Source organism: Falco peregrinus, chromosome 6 (assembly GCF_023634155.1).
Source record: "Falco peregrinus isolate bFalPer1 chromosome 6, bFalPer1.pri, whole genome shotgun sequence".
Taxonomy (NCBI): Eukaryota; Metazoa; Chordata; class Aves; order Falconiformes; family Falconidae; genus Falco; species Falco peregrinus.
The window spans coordinates 2,117,844-2,144,368 of NC_073726.1; the positions used below are offsets into that span (position 1 = coordinate 2,117,844).

Sequence of the window (26,525 nt, forward strand, 5' to 3'; positions counted from 1 at the left end):
TTGCTGACTTCTGTTAATGTGCTTTGCAGGACACTTGGATCATGGTGATGAGCACAGTGTAAATAATGTAGCTGATTTGTTATGCAAAGGGCTTCCTAAACAGGAATTATATTAAATAGTAAATAAAATGTGAAAAGTGAGGAAAGACCTTTGTTCAGTTCAACTGTTGAGAAGGACAGAGGTTCAAGGAAGCCAGGTCCTTGGGGTTGACAGCCAGGTCTGGGGTTTTCTCTCTCTCTCTCTTTTTTTTTTTTTTTTTTAACGACACTAATTAGAACTCCAGCAACTTGAGAAACTCTTGTCTTTGATAAGCAAGAAAATATAAAGCTGTAAATTTTTGGTTCCCATTTCTCTTTGGCATTTCCTGCTGAGGTTTCTTCCCTGGTTCTGCTTTGGGCTTTGTCCTAACACTTGTTTCTTACCTGCCTGGAACAGACTGCACTGGTGGGAGATGCTGATCTGCGTTGACTTTCTGTACCAGAACGTAAATGTTATTTTCTATTCTCACATAAAAGAGCCAAGCGTCTTGGTTTGTCTTAAATCCTGGTGTGGCATGTGCATGTTGTTCTATCTAGAACAAAGCTTGTGTGATGGCTGGTTGCTAATGGAAGAAAATGTGGGATCAACTTCCAGCTGTGAGATGCTGCATTGCAGAATGAGTACAGGATCGGCTGAACCGGTGTTGCTGCACTGATTGCTTTCTCCCCACGGAGGCTTTGGCTGTTACAGCTGGTACCACTTCCCCTTGTACCGCACGGTGTCATCAGCTTAATCCACACGTGCAAGGGTGATCCAGAGGAAACAGCGGATTATTGCAGTAACCTTTTTTTGGTTGCGTGTGTTTATGTTGTGTAAAAGTGAGTGTAGTATGGAAAAAAATGAGTGGAGTGGGTGTCCCAAGGGAAACAGAAACTCTGATGATGGTGATGTGTATTTTCTGAAAGGGGGTGATCGTAGATGAAGAAATTTCGGGTCAGGAAAGATGGTCAAAATATTGTATATTTGCCTTAGCTCTTGCAGGATGTTGAGGGAGAACATGGGAAGAAATTTTTAACCTTTGTCAGGTGTGTTCATAGTGTGCAGACTCCTCTGGCTCCCCTGTCTCCCTCAGCTGTTTTTCTGGGCAAAAAGTCTTCCCTGCTTCCAGCTGGCACGGTTTGGGTTTTGCTGTGCTGCTGCCGCGCTCTCACAGGTGTAGGTTGCGTTAGCAGGAGCAGTCACCTTGCCTGCCTCCAGGACCTGCAGCAGTGCTGGGCCTGGATGTGGCTGTCCCCTGGGTCCCCTGAACTGCACCCTGGCATTGCGGAAAGCCAGTCCCAGCCCCAGAAGGTGGCGAGGGGATGGGAGCAGGTATTTCTCAAGTAACTCTTGTTTTTAGAGCTCGAGAGGAAACACAGAGCTGGGTTTTTCACAGGACAGACCACCTTCAGCCCTGTTGATTGCGAGCCAGAATCGCACAGCATTAGTAAGAAGTCGCTGTAAAGATCTCTTGTCTTAGGGTGACACACTTCACTACTGTGTTTCTGGATGGATTTCACAAAAGATTTCTCATAAGAGAAAGAAAAAGGGAAGGATGTAGCCAGTCCCGACACCTGCAGTAGTTCAGTAAGGGCGTTTGCTTGTGGTACAGCAGAAGACAGGGTGAGATGTTCCAGCGAGTTGGAACTCCAGGCTGTTGTGTGGAGGGGGCACAGAAGCAAGCCAGCGGGGTAAACACCGAGGGGGTTGCCAGAGCCCACGGCTGTGAGAGAGAGTTCTTGGGGGGGGGGGGGCGGGAATTGATTGTGAGCTGACATAAGGGGTAAATTCATGCAATTCGTTATAATGCTGTCCTCTAGACAAGTGATGCACTGTGCTCTTGGGTCATGTGAGATGTGCTGGGGTGGGGGTGGGTGAGCAGTGTGGTGGGGAGGCTGTGGAAGTCGGGCTGTGACAGATTGTACTGTATCTAGCGGCTACTGTCTTCGTGCCGCCTGATGCTCCATCTTTCTGCCATCTTCGCTGGTGTGTGCGTTGGTGCCTGTTGCAGGACAGACCACGAGAAGAGAGTGAAGTGGGTGTATGAATGGACATTTCTGTACTTCAGGCTCTTTTAGTTCTTTCCCCCTGATTTTTTTCTAGCAGATGTTTTTGGGGCTCTCATGGGCAGGGAGGTGAGGAAGAAATGCACGTGTGTCTGTAGCAGGACAGGGGTCGGGTTAACTGGCATAGCAGACTTTCTTTAAAAAAGCAAATGCAAGCTGCTCTACCCTCCCCTAAAATTCTTATCTTAGAAGTGGGTGACTAATTTCAAAGAAAATTTAGCTCTTCCCATCTCAAAGGCTCCCTGGTGAGGTCCTGCCTGTGGGTGCAGTGCCCGGCCTTTCTCTGCAGCTGCTGGCTCTGCTCTGGGTGGCTGTTTGTGTCCCTGAGGTGGGCCACGGGGCCTACGTGGAGCAAGGCAAGGACTCGCCCTCCTCTGCCTTGCCCGGCCTGAGATCCTCTTAAGCTTTTCAGGGACCAGTTTGGCCAACTGATCCCTAAGCAGTCACCATAGTTGCTTAGGAACAGGCAGAGGCAGATACGTATTTGGTATAAATGCAGCTGTGATTAACTGTACAGACAGAAGGAGGGTCAGGGAGGCAGCTGTGGCCTTGTCGCTTTGCTGCCCAGCTCTCTGTGCGAAGAGCCGGTAGGAAGGGTGTCCTGTGTAACTCGATACAGTAATATTGAAGCAGGAGGGATGTGATCACCTTGGTCACATCTCTGGTGGCATTGATGATACTGAAACTTTCTGCTCTCTATTTACTCAGGGATAATCAAGCACCACAGCTTTTTTTCTGGGAAGAGGGGAAGTGAGAACAGCTTGTTTGGGGATATTTGCAAAGATCTGGGTCTGTTTTGAAAAGGCACTCCAGAAGGTGAGGGTGTGGGAGGATACATCTACTATACACATTGCTTACTCAGATTGGTGCTTAGTTGCAAGGTTACTTCTCGTAGATAACCTTTTTTTTCCTACCAACACTTAATTAATGCAAAACATGTCCAGTATTTGGCCTTGGTAGTGGTCTGTTGTTTAGAGAAAATACCCTTGCCTGCATATGTAGTTGACATACAGTAGTTAACGATTCAAGAAGCCTTAAGGGATGCTGCCTACTGCCTTTGGTGCCCTGGCAAAGGTCTGGCATTGTAGATCCGTCCACCTTCTGTCCCTGCACACCTCACTAGAGCACTGGCAGGCGTTTCAGCTGGTTTAGTTAAAATGATACGAAATGCTTCATCTTTTCCATCTGCCATGGCTTAGTGTCCTTTCCAAAGTGTTTCTGGTTGCTGCTCACCCGGGAGCAAGGCAGTGTTTCACCTTTTCCTGCCTTCCAGAAGGGTTTCCTGAGAGCTGGTCCATAGATTTGTTCAAGCAGAAGCCCGTAAAGCTGGGTAGCACAGCGTGCTTTCTGTGGAGGTGAGCTGAAGCCACGCTCTGTAACACGAGCCTCTCCCTGGCTTTGACATACCAGAATTCAAGCAAAATCTCACTGTGGCTTGTTTGTTGTCTTTTTTTGCTGCTTTTGTGTGTATGAATAGAAATGTTCAGAGCCCCAGGGCCGGCACCTTGAGGTGTGAAGAACAGAAAACCAGACTGGGTTGAGTTTAGGAGGACTCTGGTGTGGTGTGGTGGCCAGAGCGGGTGGCAAACAGATGCCGGGCGGGCTCAGGGTGAGCAGAGCTCCTCCACGCTGCTGCGCCCTTGTCTGCCTGTGCCTTCGCAGGCTGGAGGTGTCACGGAATGCTCCTCGGAGCAAGGGCCCTGTGCTCCCCTGCCTGTACCAAGCCCAAAAGCCGTTCCCCAGGGAGCCCCTGTGGCTGCCATGCAGGACCCTCGCCGTGGGCACAGGGAGCTGGGGGCACCTGCGTGGAGCTGGGCTGTGGGAACACGCAGCCCCATGGCATGTGGGTCTGCAAGGAGCTGCTGGTGGAGCTGGGGAGCTCCCAGCCTTTGTCCTGTGGCTTCTCCAGGGGGAGAAATACAGGTCTTGGGTGAAACCAGGACGCTGGTATTTCCATCTTTCAGTGGCAATGGGGCAACTGAGCAGCAACAGCAATTTTGCGCTTTGCTCTCCTGATGTCCTGGAGATGCCTGCGCAGAAGGAGAATGGTGCTGGTCAAAGCCCAAAGGACTTTTAAACTAAAAGTTTGTCCAGGGTAGAGTCTTTGACTGAAGAAAAATGGCTGAGTGAGACGGAGCAGAACTCAACATAATTCCCAGTCTGTGAGCCCTCATCTCCAGGCCTGGATTTAGGCAAGCTTCTCTCCGGGCCCGAGGCCACGGGCACCCTCTCAGCAGGAGCCTCCCCCTGCGCCCCGCCGTGTGTGCCTGTGCCACATGCTCCTTGTGGTGCAAGTTACACCAAGGAGTGACGTGTCCCCCAGAGCCACCCAGCCTGGGCGTCTGTGTGCTGGGAGCTTACAGGAGCAGTCCACACAGTCCTGTATGTATCTTACACCAGTTTTATTGGAATTGCAGACATGCAATATTGGGGGTTTTTCCTAGTGGGTTTTTTTTTTTTTTTTCCTAGTTCGTTTGTTGGGGGGGGTGTGTGTGTGGGGTTTTTTTTTGTTTTTTTTTTTTTTTTTGTCCTCAGCTCCAACAATGGGGATTGCAGAGTCTTCCAGCAGGACTGATTGCTCTGCACTGGCTATTTCTGAGCCCCTGCAGAGCCCGAGTGTTTGTGTCCCTTCCTGGGTTTAGCCGTAGTAGCTGTAAAACCAGTGAACTGAATGTTTTTTGGTGGTGGTTTTTCTTTTTTCCTTGCAAACTTTACTGTACTTACAAGGTGGGAGCATGTTTTGTCATGAGACTTTCCAGTTGCAGGGTGCTCAGCACATTGCATCCACATGCTTTGGAGGAGAAAAAAAAAGCCGGGGGCGGGGGGGGGGGCGGGGAGGAATGGGTTTTAATGCATGGATAATACTTGAAGATTACTGCTTACTGAAGCTTAATTACCTGGCTGGTAGCTGGTTATTAAAAGTGAGTATGAACAGCCTTGGTATTTAAAACTGAGCGTGGCTGCTGGGCAGGGCCGGCGGCCCAGGACTCCGGCTCGCCGCCCATTAGGGGCTGCTGTTGCTCCCCTTCAGCTGGGAGCCTGGGCTCTGGTGGGGGACACTTCTTTAAAGTTCAGAAATTCACTTTTCCAATTTTAAACTTTTCCAGATTAAGGAAACTCATTAAACCTTTACTTGCGCACATGTGATTTAAAAGCACCCTTTGAGTTTTGCCTCAACCTGACAGTGTTAGACTAATGCAAAAGAGCTGTTGCTGTAGCAGTTTTGGGGGGGCGTGAGGAGAGGGGAAATATTCTTCGTTAGGTGACCAGCATCACCGCAGGGGGACTGGATGGGCTTTCAGTCCTCCATCAGCAGCACCCGGAGAGCCTGGCCAGGGTGGAGAAGGGGTCAGCACTCCCTTACAGAGAGGACCCTCCAGTAGCTTGTCCTGATGGTCCAGGTGGAGTCCCTTGGACCTGGATAGTGAACCACGGGGGCAAATGGGGCACCCTGGGGTCGGCATCTCCTTAGCTGAGCCCTGGGCTGTCAGCCTGACTGCTTTGCCCGCCTGTGGACACCGTTCAGCAGACTGGAGTTTGAGCAGTGGGCTTCAAAATGGCAAAATTTACATGAGCTTTATGTGGGTGTTCATCAGGAAACGCTTGCAGTAACTTAAGAGAACAGTTAGTGTGCGGAACTGGTTTCCCCATACAATCGTGCAAGGTCTCACCTGAACGCCGTGGGGGTCAGTGGTCTCCTGGCTGGCGTGCACAGAGGTCTTGCTTCCCTGCCCCGGTGACAGGCACAGGGGAAGGTGCCCCAGCAGCCGTGGGCAGGGTGGGCTCCCACCAGAGCGCGGTGCATTTGCCGGGGGGCCGGGTGCTGCCAGGAGCAGCTGGCTTTGCCCGCCCTGTGCCTCACCAGCCCCTGGAAACACTCCTGCGCTGGGCAGGTGGCTGGGTTTGATGTCCCTCAGCCCCACACAGCCTTTCCTAAGTAAAACTGAGCAGGTATTTCCCTTTCCCATCCTCTTTTCGGGCTGTCGTGGATTTGCACGTACCCGCAGCAGCCAGGGAGGGGACATGCTGAGGACTGGGAGGGCTGCAGGGGGGCTGCTGCACGTCTGTCTGCAGCTTCGCCACACAAACCAGCCCACCCTCTGCTCTGCAAGCTGCAAATGCTGCTGCTCTTCCAAGGGCTCATCGCTCTGTGAGCAGTTCTGTAGCTTTTAAAGAAAGCGTGTTTATTGTGACCTCTGATGCTAAGGGTTCGAAAACAACGTTTCTGATCCTGGGCCTCAGCTCAGCTGATGTAAAGTTCAAGTTGCAGAGCGCAGGAGCCTGACGGGTGGTGTCTGCAGCGGGTGTTTCTTGCTGATCTGTGGAGAGCAGATGTTTTCAAGGCGACCAAGGAGATGTCAGAGCAGGAAAAAGCAGAACTGAGCATCAGTGAGCTGTCGTTACGGTATCTGCAGTGCGAAGAGCCAGGTGTTTCCATTGGTGCTGTGCAAATTGCTTTCTGCAATGTGAAGACTCGTCCTGCCATGCTGAGCCCTCCCGGCAGGCTGGTGCTGTGCGGGCTGGGCTCTGCGGAGCTGCCCGGGCCTGGGGCAGGGGAGGTGGTGACGCTGTGTGACCCTGTGCGCTGTCACCGCGCTCCTGCCGCCGCCTGGGGCTGACCCAGGGCCTGCGGGCGGCCCGAGCCCTTTCCTTTCCCCCTGTGACTAGTTATGGGTCATCCTTCCCTTGAGAAAGGACTTGTAAGGGCAGCGCGTCCTGAAGTAATTTTTTTTCCTTTTCGCAGCCTCGTTAAGCAGGCCTGTGCAGACGAGGGGAGCGAGCCGGGCCTGCGGGCGCTCCGCAGCGGGAGCCGTGGCCTGGCCAAGCGGGGATGGTGGGGTGGTGGCCGGGCGTGCGTGGCTCAGCCGGCGATGGAGCAGGAGAAGCTGGAGCTGCCTCACCTGAAGCATCTGCTGGGGCACAGCCCCGGGCTCGGCACCAGTGACACGGGCTGGTGAGCCCTGTGCTCCGCCAGCCCTCGCTGCCCTTCCCGCTGCCTTCGGGAGGAAGGGAGAGCCGTCGGCGCGCCGGGGCGGGAGGTGTGGGGTGGCAGTGGCAGCACCCAAGCAGGGGTCCTGGCCGCCCGCAGTGCCGCTGGCGGGGCCGGCAGGGGACTGTGCTGTTGAGTGCTGCCACAATGCCAGCTTTCCTTTCTTTGGTGTTCCTCTTTCTCTCCCCTCCCTGCCCTTCCTTGTCTTTCCCCAGATGGCAAAATGGTTCCTGCGTGCCTCAGCCGCTGGCAGCGGGCCGAGCCCGCCGGGCACTACCCTGCCCTCTCCCAGCCGTGCTGCGCGGCAAAAGGCAGAGAGAAAACTGGTGCAGAAAAGGCAGAACACGGGCATCACTGCAGAGGATTTTAATTTCTTTCCCCTTTTCTATCCACTTGTAACTTTTCAGGTTATTGATGCTAATGGGCTGTGATAGAAGTGAATAATCACATATGCCGGGGATGTAATGTTGATTTTTAAGTCTCTCCTCACTAATCAGTGACAGCCTTTGTAGGGATTGACTGCAGCACTTAACAAACCTGCCAGGATTCACCTGCCACCTGTGCCGGCAGCGAGGAAAGCAAAGCAACACAGAAGAAAAAGAAAAAAAAGCTTGCTTTTACTTTCATTTTTATTTTACTAGAATAATATCATGACGGTCCTAAAAAAGCATTACTTTTTTAGAACAGATCTACTGGTGTATCGTGGTTTTGAAGTAACTTTTACAAAATAATTCCAGTTTACTGCTCAGCCCATTAAAAAAAATAAATATAGAGGGTAGGTACCGGTCAGCATGAGGTCACCACAGGGAAAAAAGTTGTTTCACAGTTTGGTCATTTTTTTTTTCAGTTTCATGACTTAATCGAACAGGAACTGCTGTAACTGAGGAGTCTTACGGAGATGGCTATAGATACAGGCAGTGCTGTCTTCATGCAGTACCTGCACAGCTCACAAATACAGTGAAGAAAGTTCTTGAAGCGATGTGCTGGAAAGTTCACTTGCATTTGCTTCTGAAGTTTTGCTAAATGAGGTTCCCCTTCACTAATATGACAATAATACATCTTGTGGGGTTTTATCTTCCTGTTAAAATACTGAATTTTAAAGTACAGGTACACAATAAGTATGATTCTCTGCTCTCATGCAATTATGCCACTCCGTATTTATAAACTAATAAAATTGTTAGATAACGTGCCTACCTAATAAAAACAAATTTTTGGAAAAGTTAACAAAACGGTACGCTAGCCAGCCAATAAATGGAATTTCTATTTATACTTGTTCAAAGGCCATGAAGAAGCTTTTACATAAGAGAACGTGCAGGTCAGTATAGTCCTGGGATGAGTTCATAATGGGGATGAAGAACTAAGACAGAAAAAACCAGAACAACCGCTGGTTCTCTTAAGACGGGTAATGGGAGCTGTTTCCAGATTTTTTTTTGATGAGTGATTTCTTAAAGGCCAGAAGGTAAGTGAGAAGAGGAATTGCTCATGTGCTTTTCTATTTTGAAAGGCCGATAGGAAAATATGAATCTCATTGTCTTTTCTTCATTCAGTGAGCCTCATTCTGTTCCCTTACTACTTTCTCGCATCTCTGGTATTTGAAGATTTCATCGTAAAATGGGTTATTAAGTGTCGCTCGCTCCAGGCAGATGGGTGAGGTTGTTCCGTGGCAGGGATGACAAATGCCTGTGTTTGGGGATGAGCTCACGCCCAGGAGGCCTCGCGCTCTCTCTCCCCCATCACGTGTCCCAGTTTTGCCCCAAAGTGGTGCATGAAGAAGTAATAGGATACTAATAATAAGGGTACATGAGGAAGTAGGAGATTTCAGAGTAAGAGGGATGCCAGGATATAGTACAGTAAGTACACGAAATCAGGCTGTGTAACTTGTTTACAGCGGAATTAACCAGGAGCTGCTTGTAAAAGAAATAAGGTTAAAATTAACGTACAGGTGAATCTGAATATGTAATCTATCAGCAAGCAACCAATAACAACAATGACCCTAATTAACAGCAATAGCACAGGAGGGGGAAGATAGCTCAGATACTGATTTTTTTTTTTTTTTTTTAATCAAGCATTCAGACAACTTGCCTCTTTGTCTTTAGGCCTGAACCCCGGTATGCTTTAGCTGCGCAGTTCTGGGGAACATGGGGTTAATTACGTGTCCCAGCTCAGGTGTTAAGTGACTGCCAAACCAGGAGTGAACAGGCTCTTTTTTGAAGTAAGGGTTCTTTCCGTTTTCAGGTGCTGGATGCTGCCCTAAGCATACAGGAAGCATTACGTCTCTCAGAGCTTGTACTCTTACCTGGTCACATCCTGCTGGTTTCCAAGCAGCTCCACTAAAACCAAGCGGAAGATGAAGCCATGGATCTTTTTTTCTCCCCTTTCTCTTTATAGTTTGTCAGTAGAGATGTTGCCGGGAAAAGATTTCCTTACAGCGCAGGTTTAAATGGTGGTGGCACAGAAGAGCTGTTCTTCCCCTTGGTGGCACATCCGAGCTGGGAAGGGGATGCCAGTCCCTGGGGCACTTCTAAATTGGACCCGTGCACTTGCTGCCTGCCAGCTCCTGGCCAAACAGTTGTGCAGCCACCTCCTTCCAGAGCTTTCCCGCACTCGGGAGACGCGGATGCTTTATTTGACGGGATATGTATGCCCTGTCACTATTCTTTCCAAGCAGCACCACGCTCAGCAGACAGGCAGCTGTGCAGCGTGAGCTGAATAGGGCTCAAGATGGCCAGAGACGCACTTAGACTATCAAATGGAAAAGAACAAGCAGCACCAACACAGATCTTCTCCAGATCTCTTCTTCTGGTGCTAAAAAGTATTTGGGGAGGGTGCAGCTGGATCACCGTGTTCCATACGGTATTGCTAAATAGTCAGTGGGTTACAACTGTTGGAGAATTTTACCCTTTCACCACTGATAATTCACAAGTGGCCAATTCAGTCAGGTTTGTAACGACCTCGTCTTTTGTGTGGCTGCTGTTGTCTCTCTTGTTCTTTGCTATCCCTGAAATACGTAACACATAGGCCCGAGTCTCAGCCTATGGATCATTCTTTTCCAGAGAACCTCAGAAGAGGTGAGTAATGACTGCAAGGACAGTACTGCTTACAGGTCACCTCCCACCTCTGAGAAAGGCCGTAAGGAACACTAAATAGAAGACAAACTGGGGGATGGAAAAGGGCTCAAGATGTGCACTATGAGATGGAGAACAAGCGGGAATGCAGCTGTGTCAACACAACCCACAGAACTGGGATCGTGCATCATCCTGCCGTAAGGGATTAAGCTCCACTAAAACTGCACACGAAAGCTCCTCCTTGGAAGTTCAGTGATCAGAAAGTAGACTCTGTTATTAACAAAGCAGGATTTTAATAAATGGTTTAAGGCTTACATTTCAAAATGACTTATAAATAATAATCACAATACATATATTCTATTTTAAAAAAAAGTATTCATTACAAGATATATTTTCTGAGTTATAAAATCCCATATAAATAGCAAATTCTTTTACGTATGCAGATTATAAGACATAAAAACCTGGGGTGTATATCTGAAAGGAATCCTGAGTATGCACTCAACAAATGGCAGAAAATAGAACAATGATACAGCTGGACACAATAAATACTGTTGTCCTAGTATATAGTTTCCTCAAAACTGTAAAAATGGAACTGAGAACTTTTTGGATGCTCAACCCTGTTCAGCCCCGTAGACTCAGGAAGGGCTCTGGATACTCCACTCCTTGAGACTTCAGGAGCACCCTATAGAACCTTTTGGTATCAAAAAAAAACCCCAAACAACAGCATCTGTTTTCTGGTGGACAGAAATAAGGCACTCACTCGCAGCAGGTCGGTGCAGGCTGTAAGAAGCAGCTTGGACTTAAAGCCAGAAAGCAGCAAAGGGCATCTCTTGAATGAAGATGTGTGGTCATAAATTCTGGTAGTTGTATGCGTAGGGAAGCCAATTCTTACACTCATCATGGTTCCCGTGCTTGCCCCCAAATTAACAATATAAATTAAACGGAAACTTCACATGTTAGAAATATTGAAGTGAAAGTTCCCTTTTTTGTTTTTTAGATTGAGATAAGCAAACCAGTGAGATGGACTAAGTAGTAGCAGTCTGGCTTCAGCAGCATGCTGCTTGTTGTGTGGTTGTAGCAGCATTTAGATCTGAGCTTACACCTTGTGTTTTCTCTTGGCTTTTCGAAGTGAGTTGCACAACAGATAGGTGTGCATGGTAATGTTCAGAATGATGTGACTGCATCTCCTAGAACAAGGCAGACTGCAGTACTGCAAGAGGACACCAACTTGCAGAAGCCTGTTGGCCTATTTAAACTGAATTCTGAGATTTCCTATTACTGTAGCACAACTTCTTTTTTTCTGATCATAATGAAAAAATGTCCATTATTCATGGAAGAAAAAAGATTATTCTGCCTGTTTTCAAAGAGTAATGTAGTCATATGTTCCTATAAACACTGCTATTATATAAAATACAATATTTTCTTTCACATATGACTCGGGGTCATGAGCTCTGACATTACTAAAACACGAATCATCAGAGCAAACTCATACATGCAAACTGCGATAAACACAGAGGCTTAAATTTTGCTTCTTGTTACACGTCGACTCAGTAGAGATAATGAAGTAAATAAAAGCCCTTTATAGTCTCCTGGCTTATTCCCAATTTAACTGAGATCAAAACCCAGATGAACAACATTACACTGAAGTTGTTCCACAGCTGTTTGAGAGCACAACTTCACAAAGTAAACAACAGATGCACGATAACACTTTAGATTCAGAAATTCTCAGCAGTTTTCTGTCCTTTCAGATATTACAAATAACTTATCCTTCTTTTTTCTTGGTACCCTATGAATACCAACTGCCTCTTTCATGGCAATTTTCTTCCTGGTTTTCAGTTAAAAACACCAGCAAGGAGTAGTTGTAAATACTGCACAGTATGTTAGGATGAAAGACTAGAAAAGAGGATGACACTTGCAGGGTGACTTTTCAGTCCAAAGAAAGGCTCTTCATTTTTTCTGCTAATTCCTGTCTCATTTCTATATGTTTTTTCAGGTTTTGCACTTCATGGGGCAGGTTAATGTCCCACACTGACACGCAGGACTGTAGTTCTGGAAAATAAAAAAACCAAAAATATTGATAACTGCAACGGTGATTCATTATTGCATAATTAGAAGTGGGTTTGCTTATCTGCTTATTTTTTAATTACTTGTAAATTGCCTCAGTGAAGCACGATGCTTAGGACCTGGAAGACAAATTATGTGACACTTTATGTGTGAGGTAATGCAGTTACGGGTTACACGCTATTTGCACCTGCACAGTGATTTGGAATCCAGTTCCTAAACCTAGAGTGTACAGTTTAAAACCACTTGAAAAACCGTTTCTGGTGCCTGTGTGCTATAAGGCACTGACCTGAGCTGCAGCTGACGCTAGTACTGAAGTGCCTACATAAATTTCATCTATTTCCCTGAGCAGATATACTGTAAACGCTTACAAGACTCAAAACCCATTCACTATAAACTAAAAATGAAAACTGATTTTATAGGGAAGTGAGTATACTGAGAAAAGGTGACTTCTTCAGTCTCCCTTCATGCAAACTCCTCTTCGTTCATGGAGAATCTACGCTGCTTTTAGTGGAATAAGGATATCTGAGAACACTTGCATGAGTAAGGGCTCACAAACTAAGGCCCCAAAGGTACTGAGGGGCTCCGGTTCCTCTGCGTGTAATTAATGGCACTCTTAAATACAATAAAAAGGCTACAAAGGCAATAGATGTTCTTAGGGTCATAATCAGGGAATATCAGAATATCAAAAACACTGCTGTAAGTTTGATTCTTATTTTACTCCAGTCAGCTCATCTACACTTGCCACCCTTAACTTCATATACAGTCATTGCCACATTTTTAGGCGTCACTGAAACTAGGATGAGATAAAGGCGAAGAAGGGATTGACCAGAGCATCAGCTATTACTGTTATTAGAAAAACACAAAGATGGTGATTTTCTGCCTTCCCATTCCAGCACTTCACCATCCTGATTGTCAGGAAGCTTCTGCTGTCTGACCTAAATATCCCTTGCTGTGATAGAAACTGGTCAGCCCTTATCCTACCCGCAGGGACTATGTAGAAGTGTTTATACCCTTGCTCTTTATTTACATATTTGAAGCCTATTATCATGTTCTCCCTAAGTTTTATTTATATTAACCGACTTAACTTCCTGCAACATTCCCTCACAGATTGCATTTCCCTCCTCTGGCCTACTCCTAATAGTCCAAATCATTCAGCAATGTCCCAAATGGATACGCTCCTCCAGCAGCGGCCATATCAGCACTCAGCAGAGTGCAGGAATTAGCTCAAGTATTACAGACGCCACTTCTTGATTGGTGTGAGAATGGTGTTTGCCTTTTCTGCAGCAACGTGACACGGCTGCCTCATGTCCAGCCTGCAATCAATTATAACCCTTTTTCTGCAGCACTGCTGTTTAAGCTGATCATTCCCTCGTGTTGGTACAATGAATTATCCCTACCTAATTAAGTTAAAGGTCTTGCATTTGTCCTTACTGACTTGTATCCTACTTCCTTCCAGACCATTTGATCTATTTGTCAAGGTCATTTTGAATTCTGATCCTGCCTGCCAGCGTGCTTGTGGCTTTGTCTTAGCTGAGAATTGTCTGCAAATCTGAAAAAGCACATTCACGATTCCCTCATCCACGTCATTCGTGAAAGCACTGAGGATTCCTGACCTAGCACAGACCCTTCTGGAAGCCCACTTGATACATTCTCCAATTAAACAATGACATTTACTTTGCAAATACGGATTTCCAGCAGATTATATACTTCAAACAGTGGCTTCCTTGGATCCATTTTGGGAAGTTACTGTTAGCTTGTATGGAGCCCAGAAATGCAAAAGATGACACAAACTATTATTAGTCTCAATAAATGTCTCAATAAAACTATATCAAACGGTGATCATCAACTCTCTACTCTCAGTGGGCAGGCAAACATAACGGTGCCTACTCCACTAATAATACAAATTAACAAAACACAGTTCAGGTACCTTTGTGATATTTGTTGTCTTCAGTGTCACTTTTATAGCAATATCCCAAAACCAGGACCACGTTCTTGAGACTCCCTTTTCCAAAGAAATAAAACGTCAAGTTTAAATTACAAAGTTCCCATTAAAATTAAAGGACAGAAAGAGTAGATGACATCATGCCACTAAAAGGACAGAAAGCAGAGGTCAGTCAACCTGCCTCTTTATTCAGAATCACTAACCGTGGAAAACCCTGACACGAAAACAATATAGTTCATGTCTCTGTTTAATGTAGGGGTTTATCAGGGTTCAAAGGCACAAGCACTGGTTCAGCCAGCCGGCCCATCGAACAAGCCTGAGAACAAAGCACCCTATTATATACCACAAGCAGAGGCAGCAGAGTCACAGGAAACAGATGTCACAGGGAAGGGACAGGCTGCAAACGAAGTCCCAGCGCAGAGCAGAAACAGTTTGTGCCAGCAATCAGCTTGGTTACGAAGAAAACAAAACATTCAAATATGATACAAACTACCTAAAAGTGTTCCGAGCTACTGATGGCATGTAGGTGGGAAAGGAGAGTTAGCAGGGAAGTAGAAATAGGGGATGGGTCACGGAAGTTGCCTACTGAGTAACACAAAAGTCGGACTAGGGAGACGGGAGGGGCTGGATCACAGAGGGTAAGTTGAATGTGCCGGTGTTTCAGTATCAACTTCCTGCTGACTCCCAACAGGACCCGTTTATAAAGGAATTGCAAGGTATATGGAAGCTGCTACACGTGCTCCCCACCCTACGGGCAGCACGAGGAGGGCGGCGACAGCAGAGGAGTACAGGAGCCAGCCTGCACCCCTGGGCCACCGAGGGTGGGGAAGGGAAGCCCTCCGCCTGCGGACACCCCACTGCAGCACTGCGCCCCACACCTCCACACACCTCTTCATGCATGAAGTCCTACACGCTCCCCCAGGGAACAGACCAGGAGGGGGTCAGTTTCCGGGCTGTGAACAGACTGGAGTATGGCTTACTGGGAAAGCCACAGTCTTGGAAGCACTGTGTGACCACACCGCGGTCTGTCCCCCACAGCACGTCCCTTCTGAATCAGCAAACGTTTCTGGTGGGTCCCCCAGAACTGCTGCAAGGTAGAGAGGGATTTTTTCCTGCCCTGTGGAGATTTGCACTACATTCTCCTTTGATACTTCTGTAAATCCACTTATGGTGGATGAGGGCTGGTGGGAACCATACACCACTTCTTCCATATTCAGATTTTCCATCATTTTCATTATTTTTCTGCAACCAGTCCTATTCATGCTCCTTACAAAAGTGACTGGAACTTAAGTATAATGTTTCTTATTCAGACTAGGGTCCTTTCTTACTATATACGGCTAAATTTCCACTTGCAAAATGATTTACATATAAATCATTCTCTACTGTAAAGTCTCATGTCTATTAAAAGTCAATGTGTTAAGTGAGAGAATTAGAAAAAGACATTTTATTTCCATATTCATATATGAACTACAGATAAAACTGATCTCTCAATGTCTAGCAATCTCTTTTCCCTGAAATATTTACATCTGATTGACATTATATATTTTAATCTTAAATAAAACTATTTGATACAACAATATTTCCCGCTATTCTCTCATTTCATGTGAGCAATGACTTACTATTGAAGAATTGCTCAGCAGCCTCAGTGCCATTTTTACTGATACTGTGAAAATCCCAGTAGAAACAATGTCCTGGAATTTAGGAAAAAACCCAACCCTTATAAATAATTGCTGGGAAAAGATGATCAAAAGAAGAATGTATCAATCTTACTTTCCATTCTTGAGAATTGTGTAAATGCAGCTAAACTCTTCCTCTTGAAGTATTAACTTTTCTATACATAAAAATTTGATTAAAAATGTTGAGGTGACTAGGCACAAAAAATGTGAGACTCAAGGCTTTTTTAATCACACTGTATTATTCTATATAATATTACTGTCATTGATAAGGGAAAGTTGAGTGAAGCAGAAATTTTGTTTTCATAGTAACTATTCTTTTCAAAATGCTAAAAATAAAATGTCCCTTTATAGTACTAATATCAGCGATCAGGACAAGAAAGACTGAAAATGCTGTGCTAGCGAATCTGGACTCTACAGCTGGCACTCTTTAACAGCTGAGGACTGAACAGACTCTACAAACTCGCGGTCTCAGGCAGAGGCAAGTCAGGGGAAGACGAAGGTTTTTTGACTCACACAACACTGTCAAGCACTATGAGCTAACTGTAGCCTACGGATACCCCTGGTGCTAGAAAGGAAAAAACAGCCCCCAAATTAAGTTCGTGATGGTAATAAGGAAGCATCCGCAGCCGGCAACTGTAAAGTTTGCTAGGAGGGTTACATTGTGCCTCTGAGTCTACAACGGCAGCTTCTTTTTTTGACAGCAAAGACACTTCAAATCACACTGACAAGGGAACTCCAGAGTTTTTTTCCAAACACAGTGGAAGGTGATGGGAATCCGCATGTTGTGCCAGAGTTTACTTTCTGAATGAACGTGTGTTTTGAGCTTACCACCACTGCAGTACAATGAACTTTTGAGCTGCTATGGCCTTTATTACTTTTGGGCTCTAGAGGTGCAGGAAAGGTACAGGTGAAAGAAGTGACAACAGTCAAGAAGTGCCCCATGCTCAACTATGCTCCTCTGGCTGTAATTACCACCAAACCCTCACAACTACTGTCTGCCTACAGCAGCTCGAAACAGCTGGCCCTGGTGACAGAAACAGCACTTATGTACAAGTCTGTGCACTGAGCCCAGGTCTGCAGCGCTCTCCCAGCTCGGCTGTGGTCTGCCTGTGACCCAAACCTAAAAGAACTATTCCTGAATAAGGATGGGAAAAGAAAACTAGGCAATAAGCAATTAAGGAAAAATTATGAAAACCTAACAAGCTCCGCAAACAGAAAAGCCAGAAATGTAAAACTTCAGACAGAAATAACGCAGGCAGACCCAGGCCCTGATGAAGATCGCTGGACAGAAGACGGTGAGAGCTGTGCTGAGGCACGGCACAAGGACCCGGTGGAGGTGGGGGGTGTTCACGTGCTGGTCAGTGACGAGCCAGGGAAGAGCTGCTGTTTTATGTGGGCGCAGGTATGACAGCCTGCTGGCGTTCAGCTAACACCAGTGTCTGACACTGGCTGAAGATGACAGTAGTGGAATAGAATGAATGAACAAAACATGGAAAATGCGTATCTGTTCCTGGAACGCCGTGTCAGACCGGACACAGCAATCCTAAACTTTGCACTGATTTCAAAGCACTCATCATACGATGATTTTACTTACCTAGCTGAGCTGTTATCATGACTCTAACAGAATCACAGAAGTTGTCTATAACTCGTACAGGGCAACGTGTTGATAAATCAAGCAACAAGATATGTCCTCCTCCTGTCCCGATCCACAGTGCAGTATTTTTCTGCAGGCAAATTGTCTTCACTCTTCCAGAATAAGCCAGTTTATGTTTTGATTCCTTGTTTAATTTTTCCATTTTGTCCCTACAAGTATGGAGAGAATTTGCATTAAAATCTGATGGTACACTTTTCCACAACTGCTAAAACGAGTCTCTCAATACCAGCCTTCTAAACAATCATTCAACAAGACAAGCCACAAGAATCTCATGCTAATCAGTTGATTGACTTGAAACAAACGGGGATGAAAACTACTTGTAAGCCTACTTCTAAAACTACTTCTAAGACTTCTAAGAGCCAGCTGGTCTGCTTTATTTAGGAGGCAGGTATACTTCTCTGTTCTCTCCCAGTCTGCAGGAGGATGATGTCACTGCGAAGCGGGAGAGGCACGCCTGGAGCTGCTCCTAACCTCACCATGAAAATGAAACGGATGTGGCACATTAAGGAAGAGGACCAATTTAAACGCAAATGAAAGTTGCCATCACTATTAATAAAACTCTCATCTCCTACTGAATCTGTGCACCGGCAAGGTGTGGCATGTGAAGGCACGGACCCCAAGTCAGTGAAGAAGTGACAACATTTATTGCGTACATAAATGCTGGTTCTATACAATCACTTATCTACCCAAGTTCTGCTCTGGAACGTGCCTACATGCAGCAGAGCACCTGGGAATTTGTCTACATATAGCAAACCAGTTGCTAATTACCACACACTTGCGGTTTCACTGCCAAATGTGGCCGCTTATCTGTATGCTAACAGTTCTGCCAATTCAGACTTGTTTCTCTACAAGGTCAACTTATTTTTCACCCCTTACAGTGAGAGAAGACATTCTTACTCCAGGGATGCAGGAAATAACTGGATTCAAAAGCATTAGTATCTGAAGGACAGCGAAAAACTCTCTTTTTTTCTTGAGCAGAGTTAAATGAATCTTCTCAACATCACAGAAAAATTGTGAAATATAATCACTGAGATTCTACATGAGATCTTCTGAAGTTCTAGGCCAAAAGACGGGAAAGGAATTCCACATCTGGCCAAAGAATTCCTTACCTCCAGCAGGTTAAGATACTGTGCTAGAGAAGGCAATCTGATATTCAGCTTTCTATGCATCATGCCATCAATCTGACATAAAACACTTACTTCAGAAAATGTGCACAGTCAATTAGTTCAGAAAGTTTTTCTGCCTTCTTGTCCCAGATTTCCACAAAATGGCTGTTTTTCTTGGCCAAGTAGATGGATTTGTCTATTGCTATTGAAATAATGTTTGCATCACTGTAAGCATTATGACAGAACCTGGAAGAGAGAAGAACTCCAGTTAGATGCACAGAAAAAACGTAGTAGAAAAACTTGACTATTATGAGAGGGGTTTGCTTCCCTCTGACTCTTACAGACTCATGCAGCCTTAAAACCGAACTGAGCTGGGATACAGCTGGATGGGTTTGCTGTAATATTCCTATAGTTTGACATAAATTCTCACAGTAATGGAGTTATGATGATGATATCCTTGGAGGCACATTAATGCCCCAAATCTATTAATAAATCTTTCCCATCTATCTTCTCAAATGACATATGCTCCCATCATAGCAAGGCAAACTCCACCTTTCTCCTGACATTCTTTCAGTGTTTGGAGACATTCAATAATTCTCACAGGGCCCACTAGACCATAAAGGGTCACTCAACACAAAGATGACTAAACCTAAAAAGCAGCAGTGACATTTCGCTCACCCTGCTCTGCTCGTTTCGCTTCAGCTGACAGGCTTTTTGACTGTTTTCCTCCACATATGAATTTGTGTCTCATGCCAGATCTGTGCCTGCATGTATCAAAATATTATTGGTCCTGTAAATTAACAGTTAGCTTATTTCACTGACTCTTCATCGTGAAGAACTGCTCAAAATCACGAGCCCCTGGTAGCAGACACTCAGTAACACTGCTGCTTTCCCTAATGATACCTGGCTGTGACAACTTTGTTTTCAAAACTGTATAGAGTTTTTGCCCCCACAAAACTCAGATTATTCCTGTGACATATTTTGCATCTTGCCATTGAACTGCATTTTACTGAACTTTTAGTTTCTTGCTTTATATTAACACGTTATCTTCCAAAGCAAGTTAATTTCCCAGCATAATGGTATCCACTAGTGTAAAACCAAATACGGTTTTCCCTAGTCAGGAAAAACTTCTCTTAACTGCAGAGCAGGATTTGCCCATGTGAGAATTGTATCAAACACTCCAAAACCTCCAGTCTCTAATTTCCAGATAATGAGAAAGTCGGATCATACATGATTTAACTATAAAGGGCAAAGATATGCACATGTATCAGACTGACAAACATGTAAGGACAAATACTACGCTAAGTATGTGTGTATAATTCTAAATAAAGTAAACGGGGCCTGGACAAATGTAATTGGGGGAGAAAACCCGATCAGTTGCATTTATACACTTTCTGAATAGATATTGACTTCATAAATCTTTATATATGCACATCCCTTGTTTAAAAGCAGCAATGAATAAACACTACTCAGTGATCTTATTTTAATGCACATTGTATTCTGCCTGTAATATGGAAGGAAAAGAACAGAAACAAGAGAACTCAAAGAATGAGCTCTAGAAGAAGACATTACATCAAAGTACGGCCAGAAATCTTTAATGAAACAATAAAAGAGCCAAGTAATCTCTCTTATAAAAAAAGCTTACAGTTGACTTGTCTTTGTTTCAATGATTTTTTGAACAGAGAAATCACTAGTTAAGGCAATAATCTTTGTTCCACAGCCTCCCCAGATTATATTTTTTTCAGGTAAGTATGAGGATTCATTTAAGCACATCAGTGGTGTGTTAACATTTCCTATAGTTAGTATCTTCAAAGGTGTGGCGCCTTTACACTGCAAGAAAAAAATATAATCTCTGTTAGAAACAAGGAGCATAAAGACACTGAGAAACTGTTAAAACAAGGCCACACAGCCTGCTGAAATAAATTTACACAGCCAGATTTTTGGAACCATTATCTTATCTTTCCAGAATGTTGGAGACTGAAAAGCACCGTAGTCTCACTATAGATGTCCCACAGATACCCGTGTGCGTGAGCAGGAACAGGACAGAGCTGGGATTGATACTTTCTGCAACCCCCAGTGCAGTTCAAGAACTAGATGGAAAGTCACATGTATCCCTTGGAGACATCCCACACTGGGCCAATATTCTGGTTCTACAATGGATTGCAACTTTATAACTCCTCTAAATTGCCTATGGTCAGGAGCTAACCCTCAGGAACCAGCTGATATAAAGAGCTCCCAGGATTTCTTTATCTGTTCTGTGAGTAGAAAACCTAAACAAATATTGTCTTTTTGAGGATATCTAGTCTATCAAAATTTAGTGTGAAACAAAAGAAAAAGAAGCTATAACTGCATAATTAAAGGAGATGAAAACCGTTAGAATACTCTTCATAACAACCATTAATATCCCACTCTAGTCAGTTTGCCAGGACTTTCAGAGTCCTGTAACGAGAAACAATTTCCAGCTCTTAACTCTATGGGTTAAAACAGATATTGTAAACCATGTGCAGTTCCTCTAAGACAGCAGTAGAAAATTTTGAGTTTTAGAGAAGCAATTAAAAAATAAGCTGCATGAAATATACAGCTACTATTGGTAGCTGCTTTACATATTACTGATAGCATTTCATAGAACAGACAGCAAAGAACAGGTCTACCTTTACTGCTCTGTCTTCAAAAACTGCCAGGCTGCCATCAGCTGTGCCTACCAAGAAGAAATTCTTCTGTTTGCTGAAATAAAATAAAATAATGAATTCTAGAAATGCCTTGATCAGCTAAGAAAAATTTAAATGAGTAGCCTCTAGTATTTCGAGAGTTTCACTGAATCCTAAAAGCAAATACAACCACCCGTGGTCAGGAATGTAGTCTCCAGATACACTGGGTGCAAAATTAAGTGAAAATACAGGCAAAAGCAGCAGTTGTTTGAACAAAACTGCATGAGTTTACAGATATAATTTTCTAAACATCTGCTTAGTCCTATTTTCAAAATGTAACTCAAAATATTTAAAATTCATTTATACCTTTGCTTTGAAAGAGAATTACAGTATAAACAAGTGATGGAATCTGACATTTTCTGTAGACGATGCCTTCTTGTTTCATCATCTGTGTTAAATGCCCACAGAGAACCAGACTGGGTTCCTGCTACAATCCAGTTTTCCTTCTCAGTAGAAAGGGTCACTAAGGCCAAACTTAAAATTTTACTATCTGTAATATCCTGAGTCAGGAAAAAAAAAAACAAAAAACAAACAAAAAACAAAACCCTGGTTATGATTTCAGTAAGGGTAAATGCTAGTAAACTACTGGTAATAACAATAAAGTACAAACTTCACAGACCCTGGACAGAAACCAAGGCGTAACCTCCCATTAAGAAATCGAATTCCCTGTTAGCAGAATACACCTTCAACTGCACCATCTATCTTTTAAAGTGCTGGAAAGAACACCTAAGACAGAACACAGGAAAATCTCTAAGCTGAATGTGGAAAAAATATGTTCTCTCTATTCTAATGAAGGTCTCAAAGCCATCACAGAATTAAGCAAATGGAACTACACTGCAATATATGTTCAGTTTAATTGCTAACAATAAAAGTACTGGTCTAATATTTCTTTTTCTCATTTTAGAAAAATAAGCCATAGAATTTATACCAAAGCTACCGATTCAAATATGTCATGGTCAACAGATGGCAGACGGAAATATAACTTAACTTTGATGATGAGTCACACTCAGTTCTGGCACACGTTCACTGCATGTTAAGCCTGGGGAAAACCTTTTCTTTTTTCTGATGGCACAGGACTGGGATGTGCAAATATCAAATGAATAGAGCTGGAGGGATACACCCAAAGTGGTACAAAGACGTGGCATCCATGGAAAGCGAGGAATCAGTAAGAGACTAGCTGGATTGTTAGGGGAGGTAGATATAACAAGGGCTGTATAATTATTCTTCCTTATTCTAGCCCCTGTGGTAGAAATAGCTTCCACCTGAGTGGAAGAAAGGAACCCGGTAGTGGAAAGACAGTATCATGAGAGAGTCCAGGCTGGATGGCAAGACGAGAGGAAAAAGCAACTGCTTTTCTCCTTGATTTCATGGATAACAGCGATGACTCATTTATAAGCAATCTTTGTTCTCTCAAAGCTTAGCTTTCCAGAAGTAATAACCTGCTGTTAAAATGCAATTAATTCTTCCGAAATACATTTGGGTGCAGATTTTCTAAAAAATAAGAATAAATGGCAACTTTCCCACATACCTCACAAGTATGTCCATCTGTATTTAGGTTAACAAATGAAAGTTGTGCTTTTTCTGTATTGCCATTGCCTATCCAGACTCCTGCCTTCTTGCAGCTTTGATTGGCAGCTACCATGCACTCTGCTGTTGATGTGCTGGGTATTGAAATGTACCTCATCAAACAGATAAGCTCTGCGGAATTCAGGATCTCATAAACCTACGAAGAAAGCCACAATTTGCACATGGTAATAACAATGGCTTGTACAGCGATAAAAAACAAGCAATGGATAACAATGTTTTATGGAATATGGACATGGTATCTCAGCAGGTCTGCTAACTTGTATTACCACTATTAATAAGCAAACTTTGTGCACTGAGCAACTCCATGCTGACTCTTATTTTTCTGTTAAAATTTCAGGAAGTCAATGGGGTTAAGGTATGTTTGAAAATTTCACCCATTTCAAAGAGCAATCTGATGTGATAACAGACAGCAGGTTTCAGATTCACACCGCTGTTCCTCCTCTCACATGCACGGAACAGTGAAGGTTAACCACAGTGATACTATACAACGGTCCTTTTTGCATAGCTTTAGTAAAGACCGTGAATAACCTGAAGCCTGTTTCACTATAATCACTACACAGCAACACAGGGGAAAACAGCACACTAAGAATAAATGGTTGTTAGATTTGAATGGAACAGTTTGTCTTGGATGGCAAGAACAGGCAGTATTTCATGGCTGTTTCAGTTCCAGAAAGAACAACAGAAAAAACCCTGTGCCTCTCAATAACTTCAAAGTCCCACTCCTTTGCAGAAAAAGCCCAACAACTTTGTAGGATTATCCATCACAACAACACAAATAAACACACTAAGTAATACCTGGGAAGATGTTGGTCGTTCCTGAGGGTTTTCCTTCAAACACTTTTTAATTAAATTTTCAACTTTAGGCCAGGGAGCACACCCGTACTCTTTGACAGGATCTAAAATATAAAATTAGATAACTTCTTAACCAGCCTTTACTATAGTTCAGAAATGAGACTTCTGAATAACTTTCTTCTTATTTTAGGAATTTGTCTAACTTCTTACAGAGCTGCTCTAAGAAATATTATTCTCTTAGGTAAAATGTCAGCATGAACAGCTTGGAATTGCTCATCTGCCATTAGCTGCTAGAACATGAAGTGCTAGAGTTGGAGTTCTTTTCTTTAAAAGCAGTTAGAGCAAATGGATTTTGCTTTAACTTTTTCTTTAATGTCTCTATACCTGGGACTGAATCATATATGTCTGAGCTGTGTTTTGATTAATGCTGACCATTCAAGGGCATGTCATTTCAGTCTATAGTCTTTTCAATCCCTGTGAACATTTTTTCCCATTTATTCTTCTGTATTTGGACAGTATATGGAATACAGATGAACTTCCAATAAAATGTATCATACAGCGTTTACCAGATATGGAAGTTTAAATTTCCACTCAGTGCTTTAAATATGTATCTTATGACTATAGGTGCTGAGCTCTCGAAGAAAAAATCACTCCTGAATAATGGTGCCTGTGTTGCTTTTCCTTTTAACTCATCATAACCCACAGCAGTTATTCCAGTCCTACATTAGACAGAGGTAACATTAATGATAAATACCTGCAAATGAACACAATCTGTTCAGCAAATGGTAGGTATGCTGTTTACTTGTGAACACAGCTAGCCCCTTTTTTGTTGGAAATACACAAATCATGTGCAGGTGCACAAATGGAACTGTCCTATCTCCAGAAACTAATACTTCTGACTATTTCATAGGGCTCATAATACAGAAAACAGCCAAATGGACAGTTGCACTCAAGAGGTACTTAGTCTTCAGTTCATGGGATGGCCTTTTCAGGGATGGGGTTTAAACTGTCTGAGCTATGAAATGGACTGTTCTCCTTAAGGAGTAGAAAATGTTATAAACTCTCTTGTTTCTCTTAATGGAGAAGCCATGCCAGATTAAGTGGTATGGTTGCTTCCCTTTCCTGCATGGAGTAACTTTTCAGTCTTAAAGAATGTTTCATGAGCATATCCACTATTGCAGGGCAATAAATAAGAACGCCACGTTAAACTTGTGGTACCATAAAAACTCAACAGCTCTTCACACAGAAGTTGCCAAATACTGAGTCACATTGTCCAGCTGACTACATCCCGTCCAGCCTGATAGTCTGTTTAATTTTCCTTCCAGGAGCCAACAACTAGATGTTGTAATGCAGATGGAGCATGAAGAATGTCATGTAGCTGAGCAGGGACTTGACACTCTTGAGAAGATAATAGGAATTCCCTTTTAAAAACCTTTAGGGGTGGAGGCTCTTCTAAAGTAGTAGCACTTTTTTTTTTTAATATTTCAAGGGGGTTTGGAAAGATTTTAAGATATGCAGCTTCACAATAATGGGTATTTTAACATGATGTATCAGGATCAAAGAACAGAAGTGGAATTGTGTTTAACTCAGTGCATGATATGCATTATCACAGTAACGTGTAAGGGTCAAGTCCAGACATGGTATTAGAAGGCACTTCAGAAACACCCATTTTAGCTAGATCTGGATAAAGTCCCAAGTATACAAAACCTTTATTTCTTTTTAAAGGGAGCCAGATAGATCCCTTGAAATTGCAATGAAATTATAATCAATGTGATGTTGAATAGACACCTATTTCAAGACTGTATGAAATTCAGAGAAGCTTCTAAAAATTGCTGTTACTTAGTCTTCTTCTCTGATCAATGTCAAACGTCAGACACAGTAAAACATGAGAGGTGTTATTTTTGGAGGAGGCAGGACAACTGGTCCATTTTAATGTTAAAACTTGAAGGAACAAGTCATACCTGGTAACTTTCCTTGTATTGCTAATTCATCAAATTCATTTGGAAACTTCAAGCCTTCCACTATTCTACCTCCTCCTGTTAAAATGTCATAAAGCAGCAAGCCAAATGAATAAACATCAGCTTGCTGATTGTAAATAACATTTCCTCTGGCAACCTCTGGTGCTCGAAATCCTGCAAAAATAAATCATTCGTTAATAGTTATTCATACCAAGATGAAGCCATCTTTATCGTTTTAAGAGCAATCAAAAAATTGATGAAAGTGTCACAGGAAGTAAACCAAAAATGGCACGCTATTTCTGGGCTGGCGGTAGTTTGCACGTGGCAGATCTCAAAAAATATCAGCCATCAGTATAAAGAAAGAAGACAGTACATCAGTTACAGTGCTCCTGCACCATTACATGTAAAATAATTAATTTATCAATGAATACTGAAAATGAAGGGCAAGTCTGCAGTCTTTACTGAAGGCCTAAAATTTAACACTTGAAGTCACACCCTCATGCACAATTTCCAAGAGCTAAAGGCACTTTTTGAAGTTGTTAAATTGTTCAGTGCTTTAAAATGGATGCTAATATGTTCTCTCTAAAGTCAGGGAACACTGCAGGTATTTATTGCCCTTAAAAGAAATTAATACCTACCTATGCATTACTGAAAATTAAAGTGACAAATAATTTTATCAGTATAATTTCACTATCACAATAACTGTACTAAAACAGGACAGCAAAAATATTGCAATGAATGTATGCGATTTAATTTGTTCTTGTTTCAAACCTTTAGTATACTCCCTGGTTCTTCTAAAAGGGGTTAAGACATGGATAGGAAGAAAGGCCACGAGGTATAAATCTGGCATCACAACTTGTAATATGACTAGGACTGTATTTTGTGATTTTGACTAGAAT

At 43.6% G+C, this 26,525-nt stretch overlaps 1 protein-coding gene across 2 annotated transcripts in view; it reads right to left on the reverse strand.

Annotated features, from left to right (window-relative positions):
• Positions 1-9,271: 9,271 nt before the first annotated feature.
• LRRK2 (leucine rich repeat kinase 2) overlaps positions 9,272-26,525 on the reverse strand; it is a 71,594-nt gene continuing 54,340 nt past the window's right edge. The window contains exons 42-51 of one of the 2 annotated variants that reach the window (XM_055808992.1): positions 25,630-25,800; positions 23,672-23,772; positions 22,818-23,012; positions 21,596-21,789; positions 21,233-21,305; positions 20,227-20,411; positions 18,675-18,827; positions 17,416-17,624; positions 14,131-14,205; positions 9,272-12,188 (exon numbers count right to left, since the gene is read on the reverse strand). In XM_055808992.1, the coding sequence (XP_055664967.1) occupies positions 12,067-12,188; positions 14,131-14,205; positions 17,416-17,624; positions 18,675-18,827; positions 20,227-20,411; positions 21,233-21,305; positions 21,596-21,789; positions 22,818-23,012; positions 23,672-23,772; positions 25,630-25,800 (1,478 nt within the window). In that variant the 3' untranslated portion in view covers positions 9,272-12,066. Of the gene's footprint in view, positions 12,189-14,130; positions 14,206-17,415; positions 17,625-18,674; positions 18,828-20,226; positions 20,412-21,232; positions 21,306-21,595; positions 21,790-21,908; positions 22,016-22,817; positions 23,013-23,671; positions 23,773-25,629; positions 25,801-26,525 lie in introns of those variants that run through there. The other variant, XR_008747893.1, reaches the window with a different exon arrangement.